This window comes from Polypterus senegalus, chromosome 2 (genome assembly GCF_016835505.1).
Source record: "Polypterus senegalus isolate Bchr_013 chromosome 2, ASM1683550v1, whole genome shotgun sequence".
NCBI classification, from domain to species: domain Eukaryota; kingdom Metazoa; phylum Chordata; class Cladistia; order Polypteriformes; family Polypteridae; genus Polypterus; species Polypterus senegalus.
Window position 1 is genome coordinate 268,579,891 of NC_053155.1, and position 23,498 is coordinate 268,603,388.

General features: G+C 34.6%; 1 protein-coding gene across 3 annotated transcripts in view; it reads left to right on the forward strand.

Moving 5' to 3' along the window:
* The first annotated feature begins 2,672 nt into the window (after positions 1-2,672).
* Positions 2,673-23,498, forward strand: part of cip2a (cellular inhibitor of PP2A) — a 29,873-nt gene continuing 9,047 nt past the window's right edge. The window contains exons 1-16 of one of the 3 annotated variants that reach the window (XM_039745520.1): positions 2,673-2,744; positions 4,631-4,733; positions 5,797-5,944; positions 6,224-6,336; positions 9,118-9,212; positions 10,986-11,082; positions 12,200-12,322; positions 12,471-12,616; positions 12,990-13,065; positions 14,135-14,353; positions 15,395-15,554; positions 15,968-16,103; positions 17,546-17,645; positions 18,043-18,161; positions 18,339-18,525; positions 19,755-19,829. In XM_039745520.1, coding sequence (XP_039601454.1) covers positions 4,632-4,733; positions 5,797-5,944; positions 6,224-6,336; positions 9,118-9,212; positions 10,986-11,082; positions 12,200-12,322; positions 12,471-12,616; positions 12,990-13,065; positions 14,135-14,353; positions 15,395-15,554; positions 15,968-16,103; positions 17,546-17,645; positions 18,043-18,161; positions 18,339-18,525; positions 19,755-19,829 — 1,896 coding nt within the window. In that variant the 5' untranslated portion in view covers positions 2,673-2,744; position 4,631. The other 2 variants (XM_039745523.1, XM_039745521.1) reach the window with 2 other exon arrangements.

Consider the following 23,498-nt stretch of genomic DNA (forward strand, 5'->3'; position numbering starts at 1 on the left):
TCAAATAATTTGTAACTTTTTGAATAGTCACATCCATTAATTAAATACAAAAAGCTAAGCGAAACATTAATTAAGGAAAAGGAGGTTGGGAGCAAACACTGATACGGATATTTGCATGACCTTGGTCTCTTGGAGAATTTATTTCAGAAACGAGAAAGAAACTGAAAAATTAAACATACTTTTTGCATTTTTTTTTTCATAGGTGGAATGTCGGCACAGGTAGTGACTCAATGGATCCAACATACTTGGTTAGAATTTAATGAGTGGTCGCTGTCTGTGTGGAGCTTGCATGTTCTCTATATGGTGTACACATTTGGTCAAGTTGCCGTTCAAAACTGGCCATGTGCATGTCTGATTTTGTGCCTAAGAGGGACCTGCAATTTACCATCCAAGGTTGGATTTTGACTTACTATCAGTGCTATCAGGATAAGCTCTGGATTACATAGTGCCAAAATAAATTAAATGGGCTGGAACATTTTGCGTTGTCTTTTTGCTTAACTACCTAGTCCTAATGAGGGTCATGGAGGTAACAGGCTGATCAGGCTGCACCAGAGTTCTCTATCACTAACAACAGTATCCTTTCAGCTCCTGCAGATGAATTCATTGGTGCTTCCAAGTGAGTACAGAGAGAAGCCCACCAGATTATCATGTATGTGCCTTTGGGATCTCCTCCCAATAAGCCATGACCAATGCTTCACTAGAAAGCAGCAAACCTACACCTAAATATTAACCTTTTTTGGCATAGTCTAGTAAAAAAATAAATATTAAAATGGATGATTATTGTAAAGCTTTAGGATTTATAATTAGTTTTCTTTATTTTAGAGTTATACTCTTCAACAGTATACATCAGATTGTTGAAAAGGAAGGCATTTATTTTTTAGTGTTTGTCCTGGACTGTGGATTGCACTGAGTTGCTAATACAGGTAAACTTTATAATTTTTAATTAACCTTTTTATCTTATCAAAGATACATCCCAACCATGAGTTCTGTTATGACTCACCTTCTTCACCTCTGGGCCGAGCCTGGGTGGTTGTTTCATATCAGGATACATTTAAATAAAACGTTTTGATTTTCTTGATTAAGTAATAGAAAGCACATACACATGACCTAAAGGACACATCCAATTACAATGTATTCATCAAATGCTTCATAAATAATCAACAGGCATTAAAATTAACATATTTCAACCATAATAATTTATATTTGATAGCACCTTAAGTGATGTCAGGAATTATTGGCTACATTGAAACTTCAGTAGCTAACCTGTGTGGCTAGGTTTCCCCCATGATCTGTGCCCTAGCTGAATGCCTAGTTTGCCTTAATGGTGGTGCCGGCCCTGGGTGCCAGTACAATATCTTGTAAACTCAATGCACCCAGCCACACTTCAAAATACATAGTTGGAAAGTATACAGTTAAATACATAGTTGGAAAATAACTTTGTAAACACATCTTTTGTGATGTGAATGTGAGATTAAAACTTGCATATCCACCAAAAAATAAATAATAAATAAATACAAATAATTAAAAATAAAAACACAGAAACTCTACAAACTCTAACAGGACTGAGATTCAATCTAAAAAATAAATAATAAAAAAATAATTAAAAATAAAAACACAGACAAAAGAATAACATGTAAACTCTATAAACTGACAGAACTGGGATTCATCCTCTGAGTTCTGGATCTGTGAAGAAGCAGTGCTAACCACAGCACCATTGTAACCCATTACTGGTCAAACCAAAAGAGTAACCTCATTTCGGACAATGAAAGTGACAATCACAGGCAGACCTGTGTCAAAAAGGGCTTCTTGTGAGTAGTACATATATAAACTTGTGTGCCCGCTCTCCTTTCCTGTTGCAAGCATCCAAAAATCTGACTCAAATAACCTTACAGAATCCATAAATTACACTAGGAACTAAAAGTACCTGAAGAAAAGAATCATATTATTTAAGTTGTGAGCTGATGCTGTCACCTTCAACAAGAAACAAGGAATGCTGAATGCTTAGAGGGGTGTACATTCTTTGAGCTATGGCAATCATTAGCGAATACAAAAGAAACAATGTTAAGTATTAACTGGTGATTCAGGTGAATTATTACTCAGTTCTCTCGACACTATGTAACTTAGTCCAGATGAATCATTTGAACATGGGAACAAAGCCCAGCATGTTTTCTTCACGCTGTGAAAGGCATTTAGATTTTAAGTGGTTCTGCTGACATCTACTGGTTTATTGATAAAAACTTAAAAAAATGTCTTGTATGCAACTTCTGAACAAAAGCAAATGAATACATCTGTTAATTTGTATCCGCTATGTTATATGGGTTGGAGACGGTGGCACTGACCAGAAAGTAGGAGACAGAGCTGGAGGTGGCACAGTAAAAGATTCTAAGATTTGCACTGGGTGTGACGAGGATGGACAGGATTAGAAATGAGGACATTAGAGGGTCAGCTCAAGTTGGACGGTCGGGAGACAAAGTTAGCGGGGTGAGATTGGATTGGTTTGAACATGCGCAGAGGAAAGATGCTGGGTATATTGGGAGAAGGATGCTAAGGACAGAGCTGCCAGGCAAGAGGAAGGCTTAAGAGAAGATTTATGGATGTGGTGAGAGAGGACATGCAGGTGATAGGTGTAACAGAACAAGATGCAGAGGACTTACAAAAATGGAAGAAGATGATCCGCTGTGGCGACCAATAACGGGAGCAGCCGAAAGAAGGACTGGAGCACTCTATCAGAACGTAAAATTGTGGTAACCATGCGGCTTGTATTATTTAAACGGCAGTATTTCAGTCCTAACACACTGAATAAAATGTCGTGCTACTTAACTATGTTCTTTGTAGTACTGTACTGTATTTTAAAACTGGCAATCACGAGTTACCCGTCCACTGTTTTGGTAAAACTAAATTCGTAGGCTGTCAACTGTTGTCATATGAATCGGATTGTCAAGCTCTGACAAACCCCATCATCTATCCAAAACCGTAAGTGTACTTCAGTTATTCGACTTCAGTCATTTTCATGAATCTAAACACATCTTGCGCAAAAAACACCTTTGACTAATCTATCATGCACGTAATACTTGCCATAATCTGTTCTGCCCTTGTTAGACAGTAAACAAACTAATAATACCTAATTGTTCTGTTTGAATTATAACCTCTCCCTGCTCAAATGACAACGATATTTCCTCTGCTTAAGTTAGGTGCTAGAACGGTAGTCAACCCAAGCAACGTAAACTGCAAGCAGATAACACAACTTCAGATGGCGGTAGCTCTGCGACTCCGAATCGAACTCGCCTTCGCAAAATGACACACAGGAAAGCTTCTTTGAGTGAAACAATGCTTCTTTATTCTCCTAACTAGAAACACACCGTCACCTCCAATTTTAAGAGAGTAGATTCAAAATGACAACTTTTACACAAGCCCTGCTCTCTTCTAAGGCATGCGTACACTGGGAGAGGAGGTCCGTCCTTCTTGGACAGGGACGCGCTAAACGTCTTGACGTCACACGTACGGCGGTATACGCGAGGGGAAATTTGAAAACAGCCCTGTAGCGAAAGCTTGTAATGGTCTGAACGGTTGCGGCAGTTGTCTTCTCATTTACTTACAGGTATATGTGTACAACATCAAAAGGGATTTTAGTTTCTTAGTTAGTATTTGTAGAATTATTGCGAGCGTGAGGACATCGAATAAAAACCCTGAATTCTATTTATGGAAGCAGTTCTGTTTCAGAAAGGCCAACTGTAACTTTACCTTAAATCTTCATTGTCGTAGATTGGGAGAAAAAGTAAAAAAAGTGTAACGGTTTATTTATACTTCGGAAAAGGAATAAGTGGTATTTTATATTTTTGCTGTACTTATTCATGTAATTATTAGAGATTTGTTAGTAGCTGTTCTATTGAATGCGTGGAAGAAGACCATTTGTTGTGGTAATAATTATTCCTCTATCCGTTCAGGAAAGTGATCATTTTTTTTTTTTTTGAATGAGCAGATCATTATTTGATATCCGATCCTGTGGTGAGTGAATAGAAATATGTATACAGACTTCTTTAAGCAAGATACTTGTATGTTTAGTCCTTTGTTTTTAATGAGGCGGCTATATTTAGGTTGATTGTTGCAGTATACAGTATTCCATATTTTAACAATAATAGAAAAAGATTAATGTGAACTCCTAACCATAAGGTTTTTATTGTTGACCAGGAGATTATTCAGGTATACAGCGGATATTTCGTACAGAAACAGCAGTTGCTCAAGTGTTTATCCTGTAGTCTGTATCAGTTGGCCCATTGTCAGTAGTTTTAACAGTATTGTTTTTAATCATCGTGCCCTTTTGACACGATTACTCATTGCTTTGTGTTTATTATGACTTTATTTTTTCTTTCTATGTTAGTTCTTTCAAATAATTCAGTTTTAGAAGATATTTCATTGATTTGGCTTCTTCTGCAACTTGATTTCATGCACCCCTGGTTCAAAGTAGCTGGCCTATATTTTCTAGCATTTTAATAGAGCTTGAAGCATTGTTATGTGCTTTTAAGTTTTCAGAATGTACACAATGCATTGTAAAAGCTATGTTAGTTTACTTAAGTAGAGCATTAAGAATGCACACATTGTAGTGGATAAAATGCTGTTTTAATTATTCCAGCATGGATACAGCTTCAAGTCTGAAATCTTTGCTGCTTGCTATCAATCAGTATAAAAACAGCAAGACTGTACAAAATGCATCACAACTGCAGAAGCATCTTGATGTAAGTAAATGTTTTCTTTTACCATTTTAATTTAATGAGGTGTTTACTTATCAAAGATTACACACAAAGTCATTAGGTTTATTTCACAGATATGTTTTTGGCACTATCCAACTAAAGAGGAGAAAATGTGGTAGCTACTATTGTCAAATTCCTCCATCAGTGTCTTATAGTATAGTCAATGTTTTGCAAACAACTGATCATTTTTTAAGCATGATCAATAACATCAAAATCATGCACATATTTATTTTAATTTACATTAAAAGAGCTGAAAAATTCTACGCCGTTAACAGGTTATATGTTTTCTTCTCAGTAGGCTGCTCCAGTTGTCATGCAATACATATCAATTTATTTTTCCCTTTTTACATACTAAATGTAAAATTAAATGGTATGAAAAATGCTAACCTTATTTAAATTGCTATACATTCATTTAGTTATTTTTCCAACTCTGTTATGTTCAGGTTCACAGGTGCCTGAGCCAGTTTCAACAAAACTGGGCACAAGGAAAGAACAAATCCTACATAGTGCACTTGTTTGTCATAGAGTACACTTGTGCATTCGTCGCACTCACTCACAGTGGGCCTACTTGGAGTTACCAGTAGTCCTAACACACAGATTTTTGAGTACCCAGAGTAAAACCTTTGCAGAAGCCAAGATAGCAAGCCGATTCTACACATGCTGCAACCACTGTGGGTTTCAAAACCAAGATTGTAGTGCAGAACCTTTTGAGGGCTGCTAAAAACTCATTTGGATGAACTGCAAAAGTATATTGTTTCTGATTATGCTATTTTCTCAATGACTCACTGACTTTTTTCCTACAAAAGCATTTTACAATTTTCTTTACTATTAAAGTGAATATGACAAAAATGTTGCATGGTACCACATGAATTATCTTGGCATTGCCAGGTGTCAGCACAACCCTGTTACTGCTCCTGTACTCTGTCATCTAACTTTTTAAAATTTTGTATTTAAAAACAAAGGCTAATTACTCTTGATGCATGTACAGTAAATTATCTTCAATGTAGTAACTTATTTTTAATATAGTTTTAATTTAATTTCTGTTTAGGTTATTTCTGGGTTCAAGTCCTCAAAACTCTTTGCATCCAACCAAGTCTTGCCAAATGAATGTTTGAGCAGTCTTGTTGAGCTTGTAGCTGACCCAAACAGCAATACTTCCCTGACTCTTCAGATTACTGGCCTGCTCTCACAATTAGGTACTTACTGTATAAAAACCTTTCAATGTAAACCTATTTCATAATGTTATTAAAAATCAAATGTAAATTTTTATAATATGTATTCACAGGCATAATAAATGTGTGCTAAACAAATGCTTTTTTTCCTAACCTATTTTGTTTTTTAATCTTAGTTTTCTCCAGTAATAACCATATCTACTTTAATTTAAATGTTTATAATATTTGTGATATGTAAAGGATTTCATACTATTGTCCATTAAATAGTTTTAAAATGTGCATTTTTTATTTTCCAAATTTTAGTTTCAGATGATGAAACTAGAGATACTCTACTAAATAGCTGCAATCTTATTAGTGCGCTTGCCTCTGCAGTTCACTCCAACAGTTCTACTCCTAAAGCACAAGTTGTGTTGCAGGTATTGCTTGTTTTCTATTTAAAGTTAAAGTGGTTGTTTTGAAATATTACATTATTTTTTGTTTTTTCTACTTCAGTTTAATTAAAATTAAGATAAGAAAAAATATTTCCTCACAGTTCCATGATCATGTTATCAGAAAGCTAACTCTTGAAATTTCTCCAGATGCAGCAGTACTGACTACATAACTTTTTAAACTGTATTTTTTTTTTTTTTTAGTTTGTACGTATTCAATTTTAAAGAAGACAGTCTTTATCAAAAAATTAAAGGACAATAGAATATAAGTTTAATTGTAATTTTATTGAGTTGAATACATACAGCCAAACATTTTAAAAAATAACCATGGGCCTCATGTATAAACGGTCAGAAATGTTGCGAAAGAACTTTTCCACGTTCAAATCGCGATGTAAAAAACCTACACTTGGCGTAAAGCCACACACTTTTCCCCGGTACCTCATACCTTGTCGTACGCAAGTTTCCGGCTCAGTTTTGCAGACTGGCGGCACCTAGCGTCAAAGCAGTGCTACTGTTCCTGTGTGGTTACACCTTATTTTCCTGACACGGCTTTATAAATACACTGAAACTAACCGCATATTGTTTTATTAGTGTAACGCATCTGATTGTAATTAATTTGTAACAATATAATGGTCCAGGGAATAGCCATAGTATTCCATATACCATAAATGCTTTAGCGTTATTACTCTCACTGCACCTTCTTCTTCTTCTTTCAGCTGCTCCCGTTTGCCACAGCGGATCATCTTTTTCCATATTACTCTCACTGCACCACTCGGAGTATTTATATCTGAGTGTGAATCACAGCAGCAGCTGATCGAAAGAGAATTATCGGTATACAACTTCAAGCACATGCTGCCTCAGCCACGGCAAAACGTTTCAAAGCCTTTCCTGTACGGACCTCGCGGTTCAGAAACAGTTTCATCCCAAGAACTATAAACACACTCAATTGCTCCTTGTAGAACTGTTTGAACTTATAAGTACAATCACCCCACTGTAAACTTGCACTACAGTTATAATATCGCACAACCTGAGCCACTTTATAAAGCGCGTATTTACATATGATGACGATATCATTTTTAAGGTGAAATGCAGCAAGAAAAATATGTTTATTATATTATACAGATAAAACTTTAACTTCATTTAAATAATCTATATTCTTCACTGGGAGTGTCGTGAAGGATAGAATAATTAAACATGTACTACGAAGATATTTCAATGTTCCTTAAATGTTTTGTAGAATCTGCGCTCTAAGCTTACAGATGGCTTAACTTCTATTACAGAGCTGATTGTGTGGTGATTGGGTATTTGGGGAAAGAAAAGCAAGGACTGCAGTGGTGGCTACGCCAATATATATTATTATTATATAAAACCGAAAGAGAAAATAACAACACAGCTAAAAACGCAGCGACAAATTTTGGCAAAAGTTAAATGCTTGTGTCATGAGCATGAGGCGGCTATGCAGTGTCTGCAACGGACGTGGCCATCCACCATGCATAATCTACCTTACTGACATTGGCGGGCAAAGGAGCCACCGATTATTCCTCTGCCCAGTGCCACCACAAGCCTAGAGCCACCTCTGAGTACTGTTGCAATAAATTATTTCATCGAAGTTCGCACACAATCACTGCGCTGTGAAACCCATGGTTAATAACGTGCTTTAACTCCTATCATCATAAAAATGATATCACGTATACATCTCAGTATTTTAGTTATTCAGAGAGCTGTAATATCACGAATGTAATGGATTCTGTGTCCTGTTGGAGGAAGAGAGCCTGTTTAAGAAGCAAGTAGTGATTCACACACACACAGCACATAGAAGATCAAATACAAAACAAAGCATTTAATGTGCTACTTTAATAACAATGTGATTTGAGAAACTGGTTAAACGATTTTAAGATGAAGTTGATGTTCTACTTTAATGACAAAATAAACTACGTGATTAAAGTGGAAATCTCGAGATTGAAGTTGACATTTCGTGCTTTTTCCCCACTTTGTGCCTTTTTTTCTCTGTACCCTAATAAGCTGTCATATGACACTCAGACAGTGGGCTACAACTCGCCTTTTCACGGCGACTTTGATATGTGACTTCTTTTTTTATTTCTGGCACTGTGCGATTTTGTGAATGTGAGCTTTCAAGTTTCTCCAACACGCTATGTCAGTTGATCAACTTCCTTTTGTTGATTATACCACGGTTTATTTGAACAAATAGTATGTTTTTCCTTTGCCTCCACTTAATATTCGCTGAAATTCTTATATTTTCCCCCGTGCTTTTCCCATTGTCTTTTCACAGAAGGCTGAGCTTAAGGGTGATTTATAGTGATTTGCATATTCAAAGAGGCGTAATTCTGGGAGGAGTTGGGGCGTTGCATAAAGCGTGTGCACAAGCGTTACTTTTCATGCTGATCGAGATTTATGTAACGGAAGAACATGGAAGTTGGAGTACGCACAGATTCCTGCATCTGGATTTTTCTGTGCGTAAGCACATTTCGGTTTTTGTGCTTATGCCATGTTATAGTGCGAGTCCTACGCACGGCGTTATACATGAGGCCCCAGGAGAGTCAGAGGAAAAAAAATGCAAAAACTTTGAACTTTCAATACATTAATGTACAATGCTATGAGATTTTAAAATAATACTCTTATTTAAAATTTGAGGAGTAAGTGACATAGTTTCAATAGTTAACATTCTCAGCATGGATAGATAATAGGGTGATACAGCAACTTTGTATCACAAAATTTTCTTTTCACATACATGCTTTATTTCTTCAACAGAGTCTTCACCTTTTACAGAAAATTACTTACAATGCACGTGTGTCCCATTCAAATGCTAATGTTGATGATCTTCTGACATTTATGATGCAACACATGTAAGTAGCAGATTGTGATATTGTATATTATACCCTTCATATTTGTATTGTTAAAATTTGCTCCTCCAAATCAGTCCAGCACATAACACATACAGTATATACACTAACATTCAAATTTTTGGAATCGCCCAGAAATTATTATGCCTTTGATAGAAATATATTCTTTTTTATTATTTAATCAAGGTACCATTATATATGTTTTTTGATATAACTAAGACATTGCTGATATTGCAAATGGCTGTTACTGCTTAAATGACTAATTTATAAATTATTATTCACGTATAACTGCAAAGCTCAATTTGTTCCATACATTTTTACATTTTACAGACTAAAAGTATAGCTGGTATGGTGACTACTTTAAAAGCAGTCTTGTTAAATAGCACATAAGCTGGCAAAACATTTATCAAGCTGTTTATACCTGTACACTGCATATAGAAAATATTTAATCTATTAAGAGAAAATCCCTTTGTATAGAAATTAATATTCATATTATTAAACACTGCAAAGTTCAGCAATCTTATTTGCAACTTGTTTAATGCCTGTGCCTTCCCTATATTGTTTTAGTTATAATGAGTGAATATTTTTGTACCTAATTAATAATGTTCCAAGGACACTCGGCAATGACTAAGACATTTTTTTCAAATGGCATAGATGCATTTTCATGTCTAACAGCCTATCTAATGCATGTAGAGTTAATTTTGTAACATTATCCCCTCTACTAAATCCTTTTAACCTGCTCATGAGGTGGTGTAAGTTAATATGTTAACTCCAAAAAGCACACTGTAGTCTTGGTTTTGGTCAGCTGCAGCCATGTCCAGTTAGTCTTGTTACAGTAAATATGTACTAAGACCAGAGCAGCACATTCTTCATATATAGTAGATTAAAAAATAATTAACAGAAATCAGAAAAGTTTATAAACCGTACAAGAGAAACTCCTATGTTCTTAAATGATGTTTATATACAAAAAAAAAAAGACTTTGACTCAAATGTGTAAGTCTGCAAGGATACTTTACATAAAGACAAAACTACCGAAATAGTTGCTTGGTTTAAGTTACAGTATTTTAAAAAAGAACTGCATTACTCATTACTTACAAAAAAAAGTAAATATGTTACATATTATAAAATTGAATGCATTACTTTTGGATGGATGTTAATAATCATGCCTTGTAACTACTTTGATTAACATGGTACTACCTCATCAAATATAATTTTACTAGTTGTGCTTACCCATCTATGACTGGTTGAAGTCTAAGTAATTAACATAGACCTCATTGTTAACGTTTGTAATGCATATGTATGGTATGGGATTGTAAAAGTGGTGTTAAGGTTTTTTGATGTGCCTTCTTTTGGAATGATAGAACCATAACAACTGAACAGACACACAGGCACGTGTTAGATTTTTTTGAAGGGAGCATACTTAATTCAGTCAATGGATTAGTGTAACAGAAAAGGAACAACTAATTTGCTGTTTCTAGAGTCTGCTTGCAAACTCAGTTTTGATTGTTAAAGATTGTCCTGGTAAGTGATGATTGTTGGCTTTACATATTTGGTGGTAATGTATTGGAATTAAGTATTATTTAATAGTTGTATTAGTTGAGGTCTTTTGGTTTATGTGTATTTTGTTATGATTTTTCTTCATTATGGTAATGGGTTTAACGTGACTTGGTTTATGTAGAGTATGTTTATAAGCACTCTGCAACTGTCTTAAGTACCTGCAAACTTCAGGGAGAAAAGCACATATGAACACAGTTGTTCCATTTCTTTTCACTGTAGACAGACACCTGATGAAGACCTAATGATACCTTGTCTTGGACTGATGGCAAACCTCTGTAGGCATAATCTTTCAGTTCAAGCATACATCAAGTCTTTGGTAAGAATACCATTGTCTCTGAGAACAAAACATCATAATCATCTGTGTTCCTTTATGTTTTAAAGTAAATCATGTAAAGCCTTCCTATTTTTGTTTGTTTTAATACTTGGCTGTAAGCGGTTTTATATATTTTCAACAGTCTTTATATGTTTGAAAAAAAGTATGCATTTTTAAAAAATTGCAGTAGAACAATTGGTAAACTGGTTTTATTTTGGTTTATGTGTCAGGTAATATTTTTATAGGGTTAATTGTGAAATCAAATGCTATCTGTGTTCTCCAACTAAATGGTTTTTCACCACCTCTCATTTTCTTGGGATATTAAATACTTATTGATTTAACTGCACAGGAAGCCATTGTTAATGGCATTTGGTAAATTTAGTGAGTTTTATGTTGAATTTAATGTAAGAGGGCAATTTTAATTTAGTACTGTCAAAACCTGTAATAATGCTGAATTGTATAAATTAACTTAATGAGAAATATATGCTTCCAGGGTAACTCTTTTTCCTCCATACTGAAATGCTAGCATCAAGCTAGAATTTACTTTATTTTACAATTCACTAATTATAATTAACTGTTAAAGAGTGAAGTTGGCAATAATTAATGCTCTAATGCTGTTCTTTAAACCACTTCCATCCATCCATCCATTTTCTAACCCGCTGAATCGAATACAGGGTCAGGGGTCTGCTGGAGCCAATCCCAGCCAACACAGGGCACAAGGCAGGAACCAATCCTGGGCAGGGTGCCAACCCACCGCAGGACACACACAAACACACCCACACACCATGCACACACTAGGGCCAATTCAGAATCGCTCCACCTAACCTGCTCTTTGGATTGTGGGAGGAAACCGAGCACCGGAGGAAACCCACGCGAGACACGGGAGAACATGCAAACTTAGCGAACCCGGTCTCCCTAACTGCCACTACCACTCGCCACCGTTGCCCTCCAACCACTTTCAGTTGCTTTTATTTATTGTTTTCTGTTGCCAGCTTTAGTTACTAAAGAGCTATCTTGAGAAAAATCATTACAGCAATGCAAAATTATACAGTGCTGTTTTCAAATGCAAATCTGTGTTGAGGTTTCCTTTATTTTGATTTGTTTTTTTATATTTTTACAGAGCAATGTAAAAAGCTTCTATCGAACACTTATCACTTTTCTGGCACATAATAGCTTGACAGTTGTTGTGTTTGCCCTTTCTATATTAACAAGCCTTACTTTTAATGAAGAGGTTGGTGAAAAGGTAAGCATTGTACAGTATATTCTTGAATAATGATACGTTGTTTAATTTTAAAATAGAAATTTTCCTTGTTTCCTTTATTTAGAATTGACAGCTTTACATTTTGCAAAACCTTTTTTTGGCTCTAATGTATGTATTATTTTGGTTTCAGATCTTTCATGGAAAAAACATCCATCAAACATTTCAATTGATTTTTAACATTATTGTAAATGGGGATGGTACGTTAACACGAAAATACGCAGTTGATCTTTTGGTGGATCTTCTCAAAAACCCCAAAATTGCAGATTATCTTTCCAGGTAAATATGTTCAGTGTAATTAATATTTAACCTACAGTTTTTAAAGACTGATGAAATTCAGTTTGTACTTTTCCCTCTGTATGGGTTCACACAACCCTGAAACAAAAATGTAGTTTCAGAAACTGGACAGATGAATAACAATGCTTTATCTGTGTTAAATATCAAAGGAGCAAAACCCATTTATGACTGATTTTGTTTTCATTAGTTGTGATAATATATTTCATGCACTGAATTATTTTGCAAAGGAAAAGTTAAACTGACACAAGAAAATAAAATTAATTACTAATTTTTATTTTATTTTTTTTATTAAGATGTTGTTACCTGCGTTTTTGGGGAAAAATTATGTAACCTTAACCTCTTTTCTTTTTTGTAGATATGAACATTTTAGTTTATGCTTGTCCCAAGTGTTGGGCCTGTTACATGGAAAAGATCCTGATTCTGCAGAAAAGGTCAACTTAAAATAAGGTTTTTTTTCTTTTTCAAATGTTAAATTTATGTTGTACTCTGATATATAATTTTAGTTTTTTTTTCTTTGCTTTGTTCTCCACCATTTTACTCATTTAGTACACATTATCAGTGCTTAATTGTGCCCCCCCCCCATCTCCATTGATATTTGTTAGGAATCTCTGAAATGAGTGGTTAAATCCTCAAAGTTTTATAATCTATTGGTGAACATGGGTTCAATTCAAAAGGTATTGCAAAAAAGTAATGTAAAGGTACAGTCATAATATTATTTAGAAATGTGTAAATGGCATCAGTATTAGTTGACTTTTTGATATAATTGTAGAGTTGTTCTCCCCATGACAAGTGGGATGTTATAATATGGCCGTTGAACATGTTAATTGCTTTAATATCTGCTTTGAAATACATATTTTTTTTTTTTTTTTTAAATATTTGATAAAAGTCTCAATAGTTTACCATGCTATTAATAGTGCATGGATAGTCAACATTACATTTATAAAAGGTTGCTGTTTTATTCTGTTCTTGTAAATATTTTTGTTAACTTAAAGGGATTCTTGCTGGCATATTTCAGAACAAAAATGAGACTTATTGTTTGTGTTCAAAACAGGCAATACAACGTTTAGTGGTCCAAAAATATATTTGCTAAGTTAACATCTCACTATTTACCCCATTGTGTTCTTATAAAATCTTACACTAGAAGTCATACATTGGTGATATTCCTATAATTTTTAGTGTAAAAGCAGAACATAATACAACATATTGAAGTATTTAATTTTTTATAGCAAAAGATCATGTTAACATTCAATTTACAAAGATGTTACTGTCATAAAATGGAGAAGAGTTTTTGATATACATAGGATGGCCTTTAATATTGTTTGTGTTTTGTGCTGAGCAGGTAGCTTAATCTTTTTAAAGCATTTTGTAGAAGCAATGACTATGAAACTGATTGAGTGTTTGAAAACACTAGACGTGCTAAGAACTATAATGAACCAATCTGTATAAAAGGTGAATTTCTGTTTTAAACATTTAAATGTATTTTCTTATTTTATTTTTTAGGTTCTCCAGCTCCTTATTGCTTTTTGTTTGGATGGAAACCTGTGTAAGATTCTTTGTAAGACTATATTCGCAACTCACATTTTTGCTGCAAATGATTGCAAAAAAGGTAGCAATGGAAAAATTATTGAACCTGTCATTTCCCTTCTGCACTGGTGTAGCCAAGAGGACCATCAGAATTCCTGCTTGCTTGCTCTGGAACTTATCAAGGAATTATTGCTGGTATAGTAGATTTTCATACAAGACATGTTTTGTTCGCGATCTTGCCATTTCTAGGTCTGTAACATACTATACATGTACAATTCTGGTATCTTCTAAGTTTAATTTTTTTTTTTAAGTTCAATTCATATTTCTGAAGGTAGATATACTTCTTCAAGACATTTATAAGCAATTCTTTTTTAGGCACTCCTTTTTAAGTACACTTGGAGTCTTCTCCAGGTCTGTTCTTCTGAAAAATGTTTCTATTTATTACTGTTTGCTGCATAATCTGTGGTCTAGATATCTTTTTATATTAGTCCAGTCAATGCTGAGACTCCATTTTCAAAGGCATTAGAATTTCATTGGGGAACCTTCATTATTTCACATTAAATAAGTACAGTACATGCATTTTCTCATGTACTTGAGAACTACCTGCCATCTCTGTTCTCTGACTGTACTCAGCATGGAGGTGGGGTGGGTTCATTCAGGGGTTTTGTTTCCAGCTATTAAGTGCTGTCTAATATTGATCATAATAATAAAGATATGATATCCACCAAAAAGAAATAGAGGGTGATTCTCAAACTCTGACCTTATTTTATAATATACTCTAATCCTTAAGATGACAGATTCCTCCCTAATTTAGCCTATTACCCTTAAAGTTCACATATTTACTCTTGGTAGAACTGATATTGCATTAGTATGGTGAATAAATGCATGAAAAATGTGTAATGATTATTACATCACATTTAAAATTAAGTAAATGCAGGGATCACAAACTTTTTTTTGCCATTCTATATGCTCAAACATAAAACTTATTGGAGACTTAAATTGTTTTACAGACACTTAACAGTAAAATAACTTTAACAGTACTGGTTTAATTGTGTAACAATATTTTAGCATAAGTGTATTTTTTTTTTCTTGGTTCTTAAAAGTTGTCAGTCCCTTAGTCTGCTCAATTAACTCTCACCTTCTAAATTTCTTCCTCAAGCTGTACAGTATGTGAAACTGACCAGTTCTCTGCATGTGTGTGTATATATAATATAAATATCCTTAATCTTTGTCTAGGAAGCAATTGATTCAACACTTTCAAGTTCACTGCAGCCTTTTGTTGATTTTTTGCTGCCTATTCTTCTGGAGCTCCTGCAGGTACCAGTTCAGCCACCGCATGATTCTTCTGCAAAAAAGAAATGTGCAAGAACTGTCAGAGCTATTGATATTTTACTTGATATCCTTTTATCAAAGCTTACTCATATTTTTTTTCAGAGCTAAAGATATTCTAGAAACAAACAGTTCCTTATCCAGTGTCAAAAAAAACTGTAAACTTTAGCATATACTTTCAAACCAAATATACATTTTTGTCTGTATATATTTTTTTAATACAAGTATAGTTTTTAATCAGTCATTTAGTTAAAGCTTTAATGCTGCCATTTTATAGCTAATTGTTACTGTGATAATATTATCAGACTGCAGTATTTTCACAGGAGTAAACATGGTTGGATTAAAAACACTTGTCCTCTTTAAATTTAGTAATTTAAAATGGAGATTTGATTACCATATGAAATATTCATTTGGTAATGTAGAATGTGGTGGCATATACTACAGATTGTTATGATTATTTCCTTAATTTTCTTTATCCACTTCTTACTGATGATGAATCATTTAAAATGAATATTGCTAAACGAATTACTGCAAACATGTGTGTGTCAATATTAGAATACCAGTTTTCTAGTAATTCCATGGAAATTGACTTTGGGAGTTATTTTTCTGTCTTTGGGTAAGTTTGTTTTTTTTATATAATAAAGTATTTTGCAATGGAAGGAAAGGTTGTTTTTTTTTTTTGTTATTAAACTACATAAGATGTTGCTTGTGATTGTGCAGAATAGTCTTTAACACGGTGTAACAATCCAAGCATTCATGTTTTGGGCACACAAACTGGCCTGGCATCATCCACACAAAAATAAAACACTGCAGCTAAGAAACTGTCCCATAAAGTCCTTACTTTATGGCACACCAAGATAAGGCAATGTCTTTGTAGTCTTAAGGTTTCACATTCACAACCCGCAGTAACTAATTCTTTGTTCTCACTCTGTTATGTTCCTAGTAACTTATTCACAGTTAACTGAGGTCAAAAGGAAGGTTCTGTTCAAAGTAGCTCTGGTGCTACTGCCTTTTTGAATTCATACAAATTTATTTTCTTATATTTTGTAATGAGCAAGTTTCTTAACAGTGTAGATGATACTAAGTTTGAATTTAGGAATATTTTTAAAAATGGCCACTTCTGAAGAGCAGGGTTATATTGAGATATAGGCAGATATTTGGTAAAAAGTGTAATATATGCAAATAGGAAGTCTTATACACAGCATTCTCAAATCATTATGACAAAGTTAAGTATCATGGTAGGCCAGAGCCTATCCTGGCAGCATCGGAAGCTAGTCAGGAACCTGCTGTAGACTGGACACTGAGCCACTATAAAGAGCACTCAAGCACGCACTCCAAACACATTCTCACATTCTCTTATTTTGATGTACGCATTTTCCTGTTTTTTGGGGAATTCGTATTTTCAGACTTTAACCCACATAGAGTTTTATATATGAGACATAGGAAACTATACATTTTGTACTTTGTTAGACAGAATAGTTATAAAAAAAGAGATATAAAAAGATATGAGACTGATTGAAAGTTACAGAAAATATAACATTTTCCCTGCCACAATTTTTAGATAAATTATTGGTCAGTCTTAAATTCAGTCATTTTCTAGTATTTTCACAAGTTAAGTACTGAATATGCGGTGTTTGTACATCAGATTGTTTTGAACCTTCTTGTTGCAACAATACTAAAGGTAAGGCTAACCAACAGTAACATATTGTTCTCACTTTTTATTTATTTTTGTTCTGAAAATGTGTGATTATCTTACACAGGTGTATTAGATTATCTGGTGTGACATCTTTCACTGAATATCATCTTTGAACATTCCTGAATGTATTATATAATACCTATACAACCTCTATTAGTAAGAAAAAATTAGAAACATATTTTCAAGTTTTGATTATATCATTGTGTCTATTTATAAACTAAAATGTCATTATTTTGTTAACGGTGGTCTAACGATAAATTAGCAGTGTGTGTTGATTTGTTGTATTTCATTTATTTTAATTGTGGAATGTAAATGCTATTGCATGCTTATATAATTTAATTTTTTTCGTCTGTTTTTATTAGCATAATTGATGCTGATATTGTGCTAAAGACTTTAAATCTAATGAGCAAGATAAAACATTTGGTGCCTAACTTGGAAACAAGTTTTTATAAAATACTTCAGGTAATTATACCCCAGTTTGGTCTTCTACTTTTTCGGTAATATAGACCTTTTTTCTTTTTACTTCATATTCCTATTTATGAATATTTAAACATGCATTTTAGTAATGAGACATTCTAATTGATAATTGCTTGTATTATTACAGTATTTAAATGTATTTTTTTTCTTTATACAGTGACTGTATTTATAATTTATTACAATTTAGGCCTTTGTATCTAAATATAGCACATAGAGCATTTATTAAATGGTCATTGTACAGAATATAAACATAATTGTGCTTGCTTTTTATTATTGCTTATTTATCTTATTAGATGTTAATTGTTAGTGTTTTGGTCAAACGCATGTCAAAATGATCGTGTTATTAATCTGTGTCAACTTAAAGGTGTTTTTTGTTTAATAGGATCAGCGCCTCATATCACCATTGTCGGCTGCTTTAACATCAGATGACAGACAGAGAGTTCAAACTGCCTTGAGGTTACTGTTTGAAGCTGCACCACTTCCTGACTTCCCTGCAATGGTGTATGTAAAATTAAGTTTTCAAATAAAGTATCAGTCAAGTGTTTTTTTTATGGAGATGTTGGGCATCTACAGGGAAATCTGTTATTTTAAAATTAGATTATGAATGTCATATATCTTAGTTAAAGGAGTATCATTTGTTATTACATTTTTATTATTGTTGTCATTTTTTGTCCTTAGGCTTGGTGAAAGTATAGCTGCAAACAATTCTTACAGAAAGCATACAACAGATATTTTAGTAAGAGGAAAACCTGTACATGATTCATCGAGCATTATGCCTAAGCAGTGTTGTCAGACCTACAGTGGTGACGGTCCACCAAAATCAAATATTCAAAACCTTATAGAAAAGCTTCAGACAGGAATCGAGGTAGGTTTTTTTTTTTCATGCAGTTAACAACCTCCTCTTTAAATTTAAAATATTTCGTGTTTAATTTTGCATAAACTATAAATATATTTTCCTATTATGTAATATACAGCTGCTATATTACTTCAGAAATTAGTAATCAGTTTAACTAATTGTCCCAGCTAGATCTTGTGTCTAAGTAAGACAGTGTGCTGTTGAAGTTAAGTTTTTGCTTCTGACTCGCTCTGTGACATGTTGCATAACCTGTCTGTTTTCTACAGGTGTTTTGGTTTTTTAAAAAAAATAGTATACACTAGCCATCCCAGTTCATACATTATGAACTGTTGGTCTAGCATTTTCAGCCAAGTGCAGAAGTATTATCTAATTGAAATAACATCATGTAACTGCAGTACCTACCTACAATCAAGAGTGTTATATACAACATACCAGGTTCAAGGCATTTGTCACCTGTATCATTTCAGCAGACGGTGTATACAACTGACACTGTAACATAAGAAACATTTTAAATATAAATAAAAGACGGGAGATAATAAAGATTCATAGATGAACCTTTGGAGTTCATGGATACAGAGAAGTAGCAGAAGGGTATGAATGATTCAAGGTTGGGTGGGTTACAAAATCTAATGCCCTCTTGGTAGCATTTAATGAAATTTGTTATTAGTTACACAGTTTATTCCTGCTGTCATTTTGCAAGATTATTGAGGACATTAAAATATGTATTGAACTTAAATGAGATTAATCTTTATTTTTCTTGTATTTTTTGTCTATTTAAAATTTCATTTTAATAAATAATAGTGTCATTTTGTGTGTTGCCAAAATTATATGGTGTTTGGTATAGGAATCTAATCCTCAGTATTGACATTTGCAATGCTCTTTTTGGAATAAAAAATGCAGTACATTTTATGTCTTGCATGCCTTGCGAGGTACATTCCAACAGATGCCATATAACAAATGTTAACACAGATTATGCCCAATCACATTATAACTGACTAACAGACAAAAATTCATGTGTAATAAATGTGTTAATATAGTACATTTTGTCTGTTAATATAACGTGCATAGTTTTTGACGATTTGTTTTACTTGTGTAACTTTATTTGGCAGTATTGTGTTGTATTACACATTTAAATTTGACCTTTAACAATATTAAATCTTATTGTGTGATGTTTAAGAATAAAAGTATTTTAAATATTTTATTTTTGAATAATTTAATTTTTTCACTTTCATTTTAAGTTAAAGGAGCAAATAAAGGATAAAAGGGTCTCTGACATAATAGATGTCTATGAGCAGAAAATCTCTGCATTAGCTGTAAGTTGATTTATTTATTTTTATTTTCATTTTTATGGCAATACTTGATTTCATCCCTTTTTGAGGGAATTTGCATGTACTACAGTTTTTTGTCTTTTTTAAATATTTAGCAATGTTTTTTTGTAAAAGATTTTTTTTTAAAATAAGCAATATTATATAAGATGGGGATTGAAAGAATACACATTTTCCATAGTAGTATTATTTCCTCTGTCTTCCTGAATATTTTAAGTAAATTTGTAAATGTAAATTTCTGTGTTGAGTGTGTATTAGTGGATTGGTGTCCTGACCAGAGATGGCTTTTATGGTCTATTCCTTGCTGCTTCTGTACTTTTGTAATGTAAAAAGGTGAAATCTGACAATTGGTGACTAGATGTATATATGTGTGTAGCTGGAGGTAATTGGATCAAGTCTTGTTTTGAAATGTCCAGCTAAATACATTGTATTGAAAGTGATTAATTATTCTTAAGAACACTTTTTTGATTTACATTTTATTCCTGAAAATATTAAATTTTTGTGTCAGAATTGGACGGAGAGGGAAATTGTTAAAAATGTGTTACTTTCTTATTAAACCATATAACAAATGCATAGTAACTAGGGATGTAAAATTACTTCAATTTTAAATTACTGTACCAAACAACAGTGCACAAACAGAAGAAAATAAATAAATCCAACCTCTTACTGTAAACAACATAACTCTACACACTAAATTGGTCTGCTTTTAATTTAAGCAAAAGAAGCAGATTTATCTTTATGAACAAAAGTTTTCAGTTTTCTGGGTGAAGACACAGTTCCTCTTCTCATGAAGAACATACTGCACTGAATAAAATCACTCAGTCTGTGCTAGCTTTTATTGCCTTTACGAATTGTGCAAAATATTACCTGCATTAATCGTTTTACTTCAATTTTAAATTACTGTGCAAAACAACATTGCAATAACAGAATAAATAAATCAAACCTTTAACTGTAAACAACATCAAATTAGGCTGCTTTTATTTTAGCAAAAGTGGCAGATTTCTCTTTATGAACAAAAGTTGTTCAGCTTTCTGGCTGGAGAGACGATTTCTGTTCTCATCAAGAACATGAGATGCTGCACTGAATAATCTCTCACTGTCTGTGCTGGTGCTTGGGGCAGATAAGTACTTGCGCGCAGTCCATGCAAGCAAAGGAAAGCGATCTTTGTTCGCGCCAGTAGTCAAGTGGATTGTCACTTCTGCCAATGGGTAGTTCAGCTAGATAGGTTGCTACTTCTTGTGAGGCTGCGCTTGCTCTTACACGCTGTGGGTTGGGACACTTTCCTGTAAAATTTCGTCAAACATATCAGAAAGCGAAGGAATGCGCCTCATCACTTATGCGTGACCGTTTCTCAGGCACAGTTTGCTCTGTTCTCCCGTCGCGCTTGTGCTTCACCAGAGGTTTCAAGAGCCGTAAGCTCTGTTTGCACCATTTCGCGTACATCCTGCCTTTTCTCATCGTCAAAGTAATGGTCTTTAAAGCGTGGATCTAATATTGTTGCAATGCCGTAAAGAGGGTTGGACTCAATGTCTTGGAAGCGTTTGTTAACAGCCTCCAGTAGAGTTTTTAGCTGTTTTACGCCATGATCTGTTTCCGCCTCTTTTCCAAGCAGGCGCTTCAGTGCTGCGATCAGTGGAATAACTTCAGCAACAGGCGCTTGAGCTGAGCTTATTTCCTTGGTTAACTGTTCGAATGGGGCGGAAGAGAGACAATGTTTTCCACCAACATCCACTGATGTGCACTCAAAGTTGCTGGCAGGTCGTGATCTGTCATGTATGCAGCTAAAACCTGCTTCTGTTCAAGTAATCCTTGCAACATATAGTATGTACTGTTCCATCGAGTGGCCACATCTTGCTGTAGTCGTTTGTTGGCATCCCAAACTGTTTTTGCAAATCTTGTAGTCTGGAATAAGCAAGCGGAGAATGCTTAAAATGTCCCACAATTTTTCTCCCAGTTGCTGTGATTTCTGATATGCTCCGCTGACTAAGCACTCCCTCATTCACAGCCAACTGCAGCGTGTGTGCCATGCAAGGTATGCTCTTTAATCCACTGTCATCCATAGCCTTTATCATGTTCCGTGCATTATCTCTCACAATCACATGCACTTTAGACTTGTCTATGTTCCAAGTTTCAAACATGTTAGCCAAAGCATCGGATATTGCTGCTGCAGTGTGTGAGCCGACAAACTCCTGTGCATGAAGCAGAATGTTTTGCAATTTAAACTCCGCGTTTATCCACTGCGCTGTCAAACTGAGCATGCTAGTTGGACTAACGTCAGAGCTCCATATGTCTGTGGTAAAACTTAGAGCAGAGATATCTGTGGTCATGAGCTCATGAACATGTTTTGCAACACGGTCATACATTTCAGGTAGAGAGGTCTCTGCAAAATACCGTCTGCTTGGCAGTGTGTACGCTGCTCAATGTGGTGTATTAGCCTACAAATCCGATGTCCTCCACAACTGAAAACGGCTCGTCATCTAAAGCAATGAATTCCATTACTTTCTCTGTTATGTCACGTGCTTTAGCACTGTCATTTGCAAATTTCTTAATTTTTTCGAAAAATGTGGCAACCGAGGGTGTTGATGTGCTAGTTGGCTTAGTTTTAACCAACGTTGTTTGACGGTATTCCTCAAATTCAATTGCGTGTCTTGACTTAAGGTGGTGTATTAAACCTGTAGTCGAAAATGTCTTTGCTGTTGAACCCCCCTTGAAACTTTTGCAGAGCAAATGTTGCATATTGCAACTTTGCTGTCCTCATCTGAAACTTTGAAGTGCTTCCAAACCGCCGACATACTCCGTGTTTGATGCGTAATGACAGCGCGAACGAGACGGGAGGATGGGAGAGGCGTGGCGACAATTTCGGCTTTTATTTTCGGCGCTTTCTTACGTTTCGGCCGAACCGATAATGCTATTTCAGCGAAATTTCGTGCATCCCTATTGTAGTTTATTTGCAAGTGTAATTATTCTATAGCTTGTGTGAATTTTGAAAAACGTATTACAGTGGAACCTCGGTTCACGAATGTCTCGGTACACGTACAAATCGGTTTACGACCAAAAGTTTGCCAAACTTTTGCCTCGGTTCACGACCACACACTCGGTATACGAACAAGCCAGTTTCCCTTTCAATTTCCGCACGTGTTGCATTGTTCTCGGTCAGGCTTGTGTGCTTTCGCTGTGAACTCTTTGTGCTCTATTCCATTTCCCTTCCGGTTTGTACGCGCCGATTACTGTATTTAAGCACGTGTTCAGCCTCTCCCTGTTCATTGTTCTCAGTCAGACTTGCGTACTTTACCTGTGAACTCTTTGTGCTCTACAGTATTCTGTGTGCTTTTGCAGTTAACCATGGCTTCTAAGCAAGTGAAGAGTGGTGAGAAGAAAGTTTTGAAGAAAATTGAAATCAAAGTAAAGAAAGAAATTATTGAAAAGCGTGACGTTCGTGTTACTGATCTTGCCGCCGAGTACAAGAATTCTAAAACAGAAAGAATCTATTAAAGCAGCTGATATTGCAAAAGGAGTTACAGCATTAACCAGGCAGAGGCCTCAAGTGCTGGAGGAGGTGGAAAAAACTGTTGCTAGTGTGGCTGAACGAGAAGCAACTTGCAGGGGATGGCGTAAGCAAGGCGATGTTCTGCAAGAAAGCCAGGAAGATTCATGGTG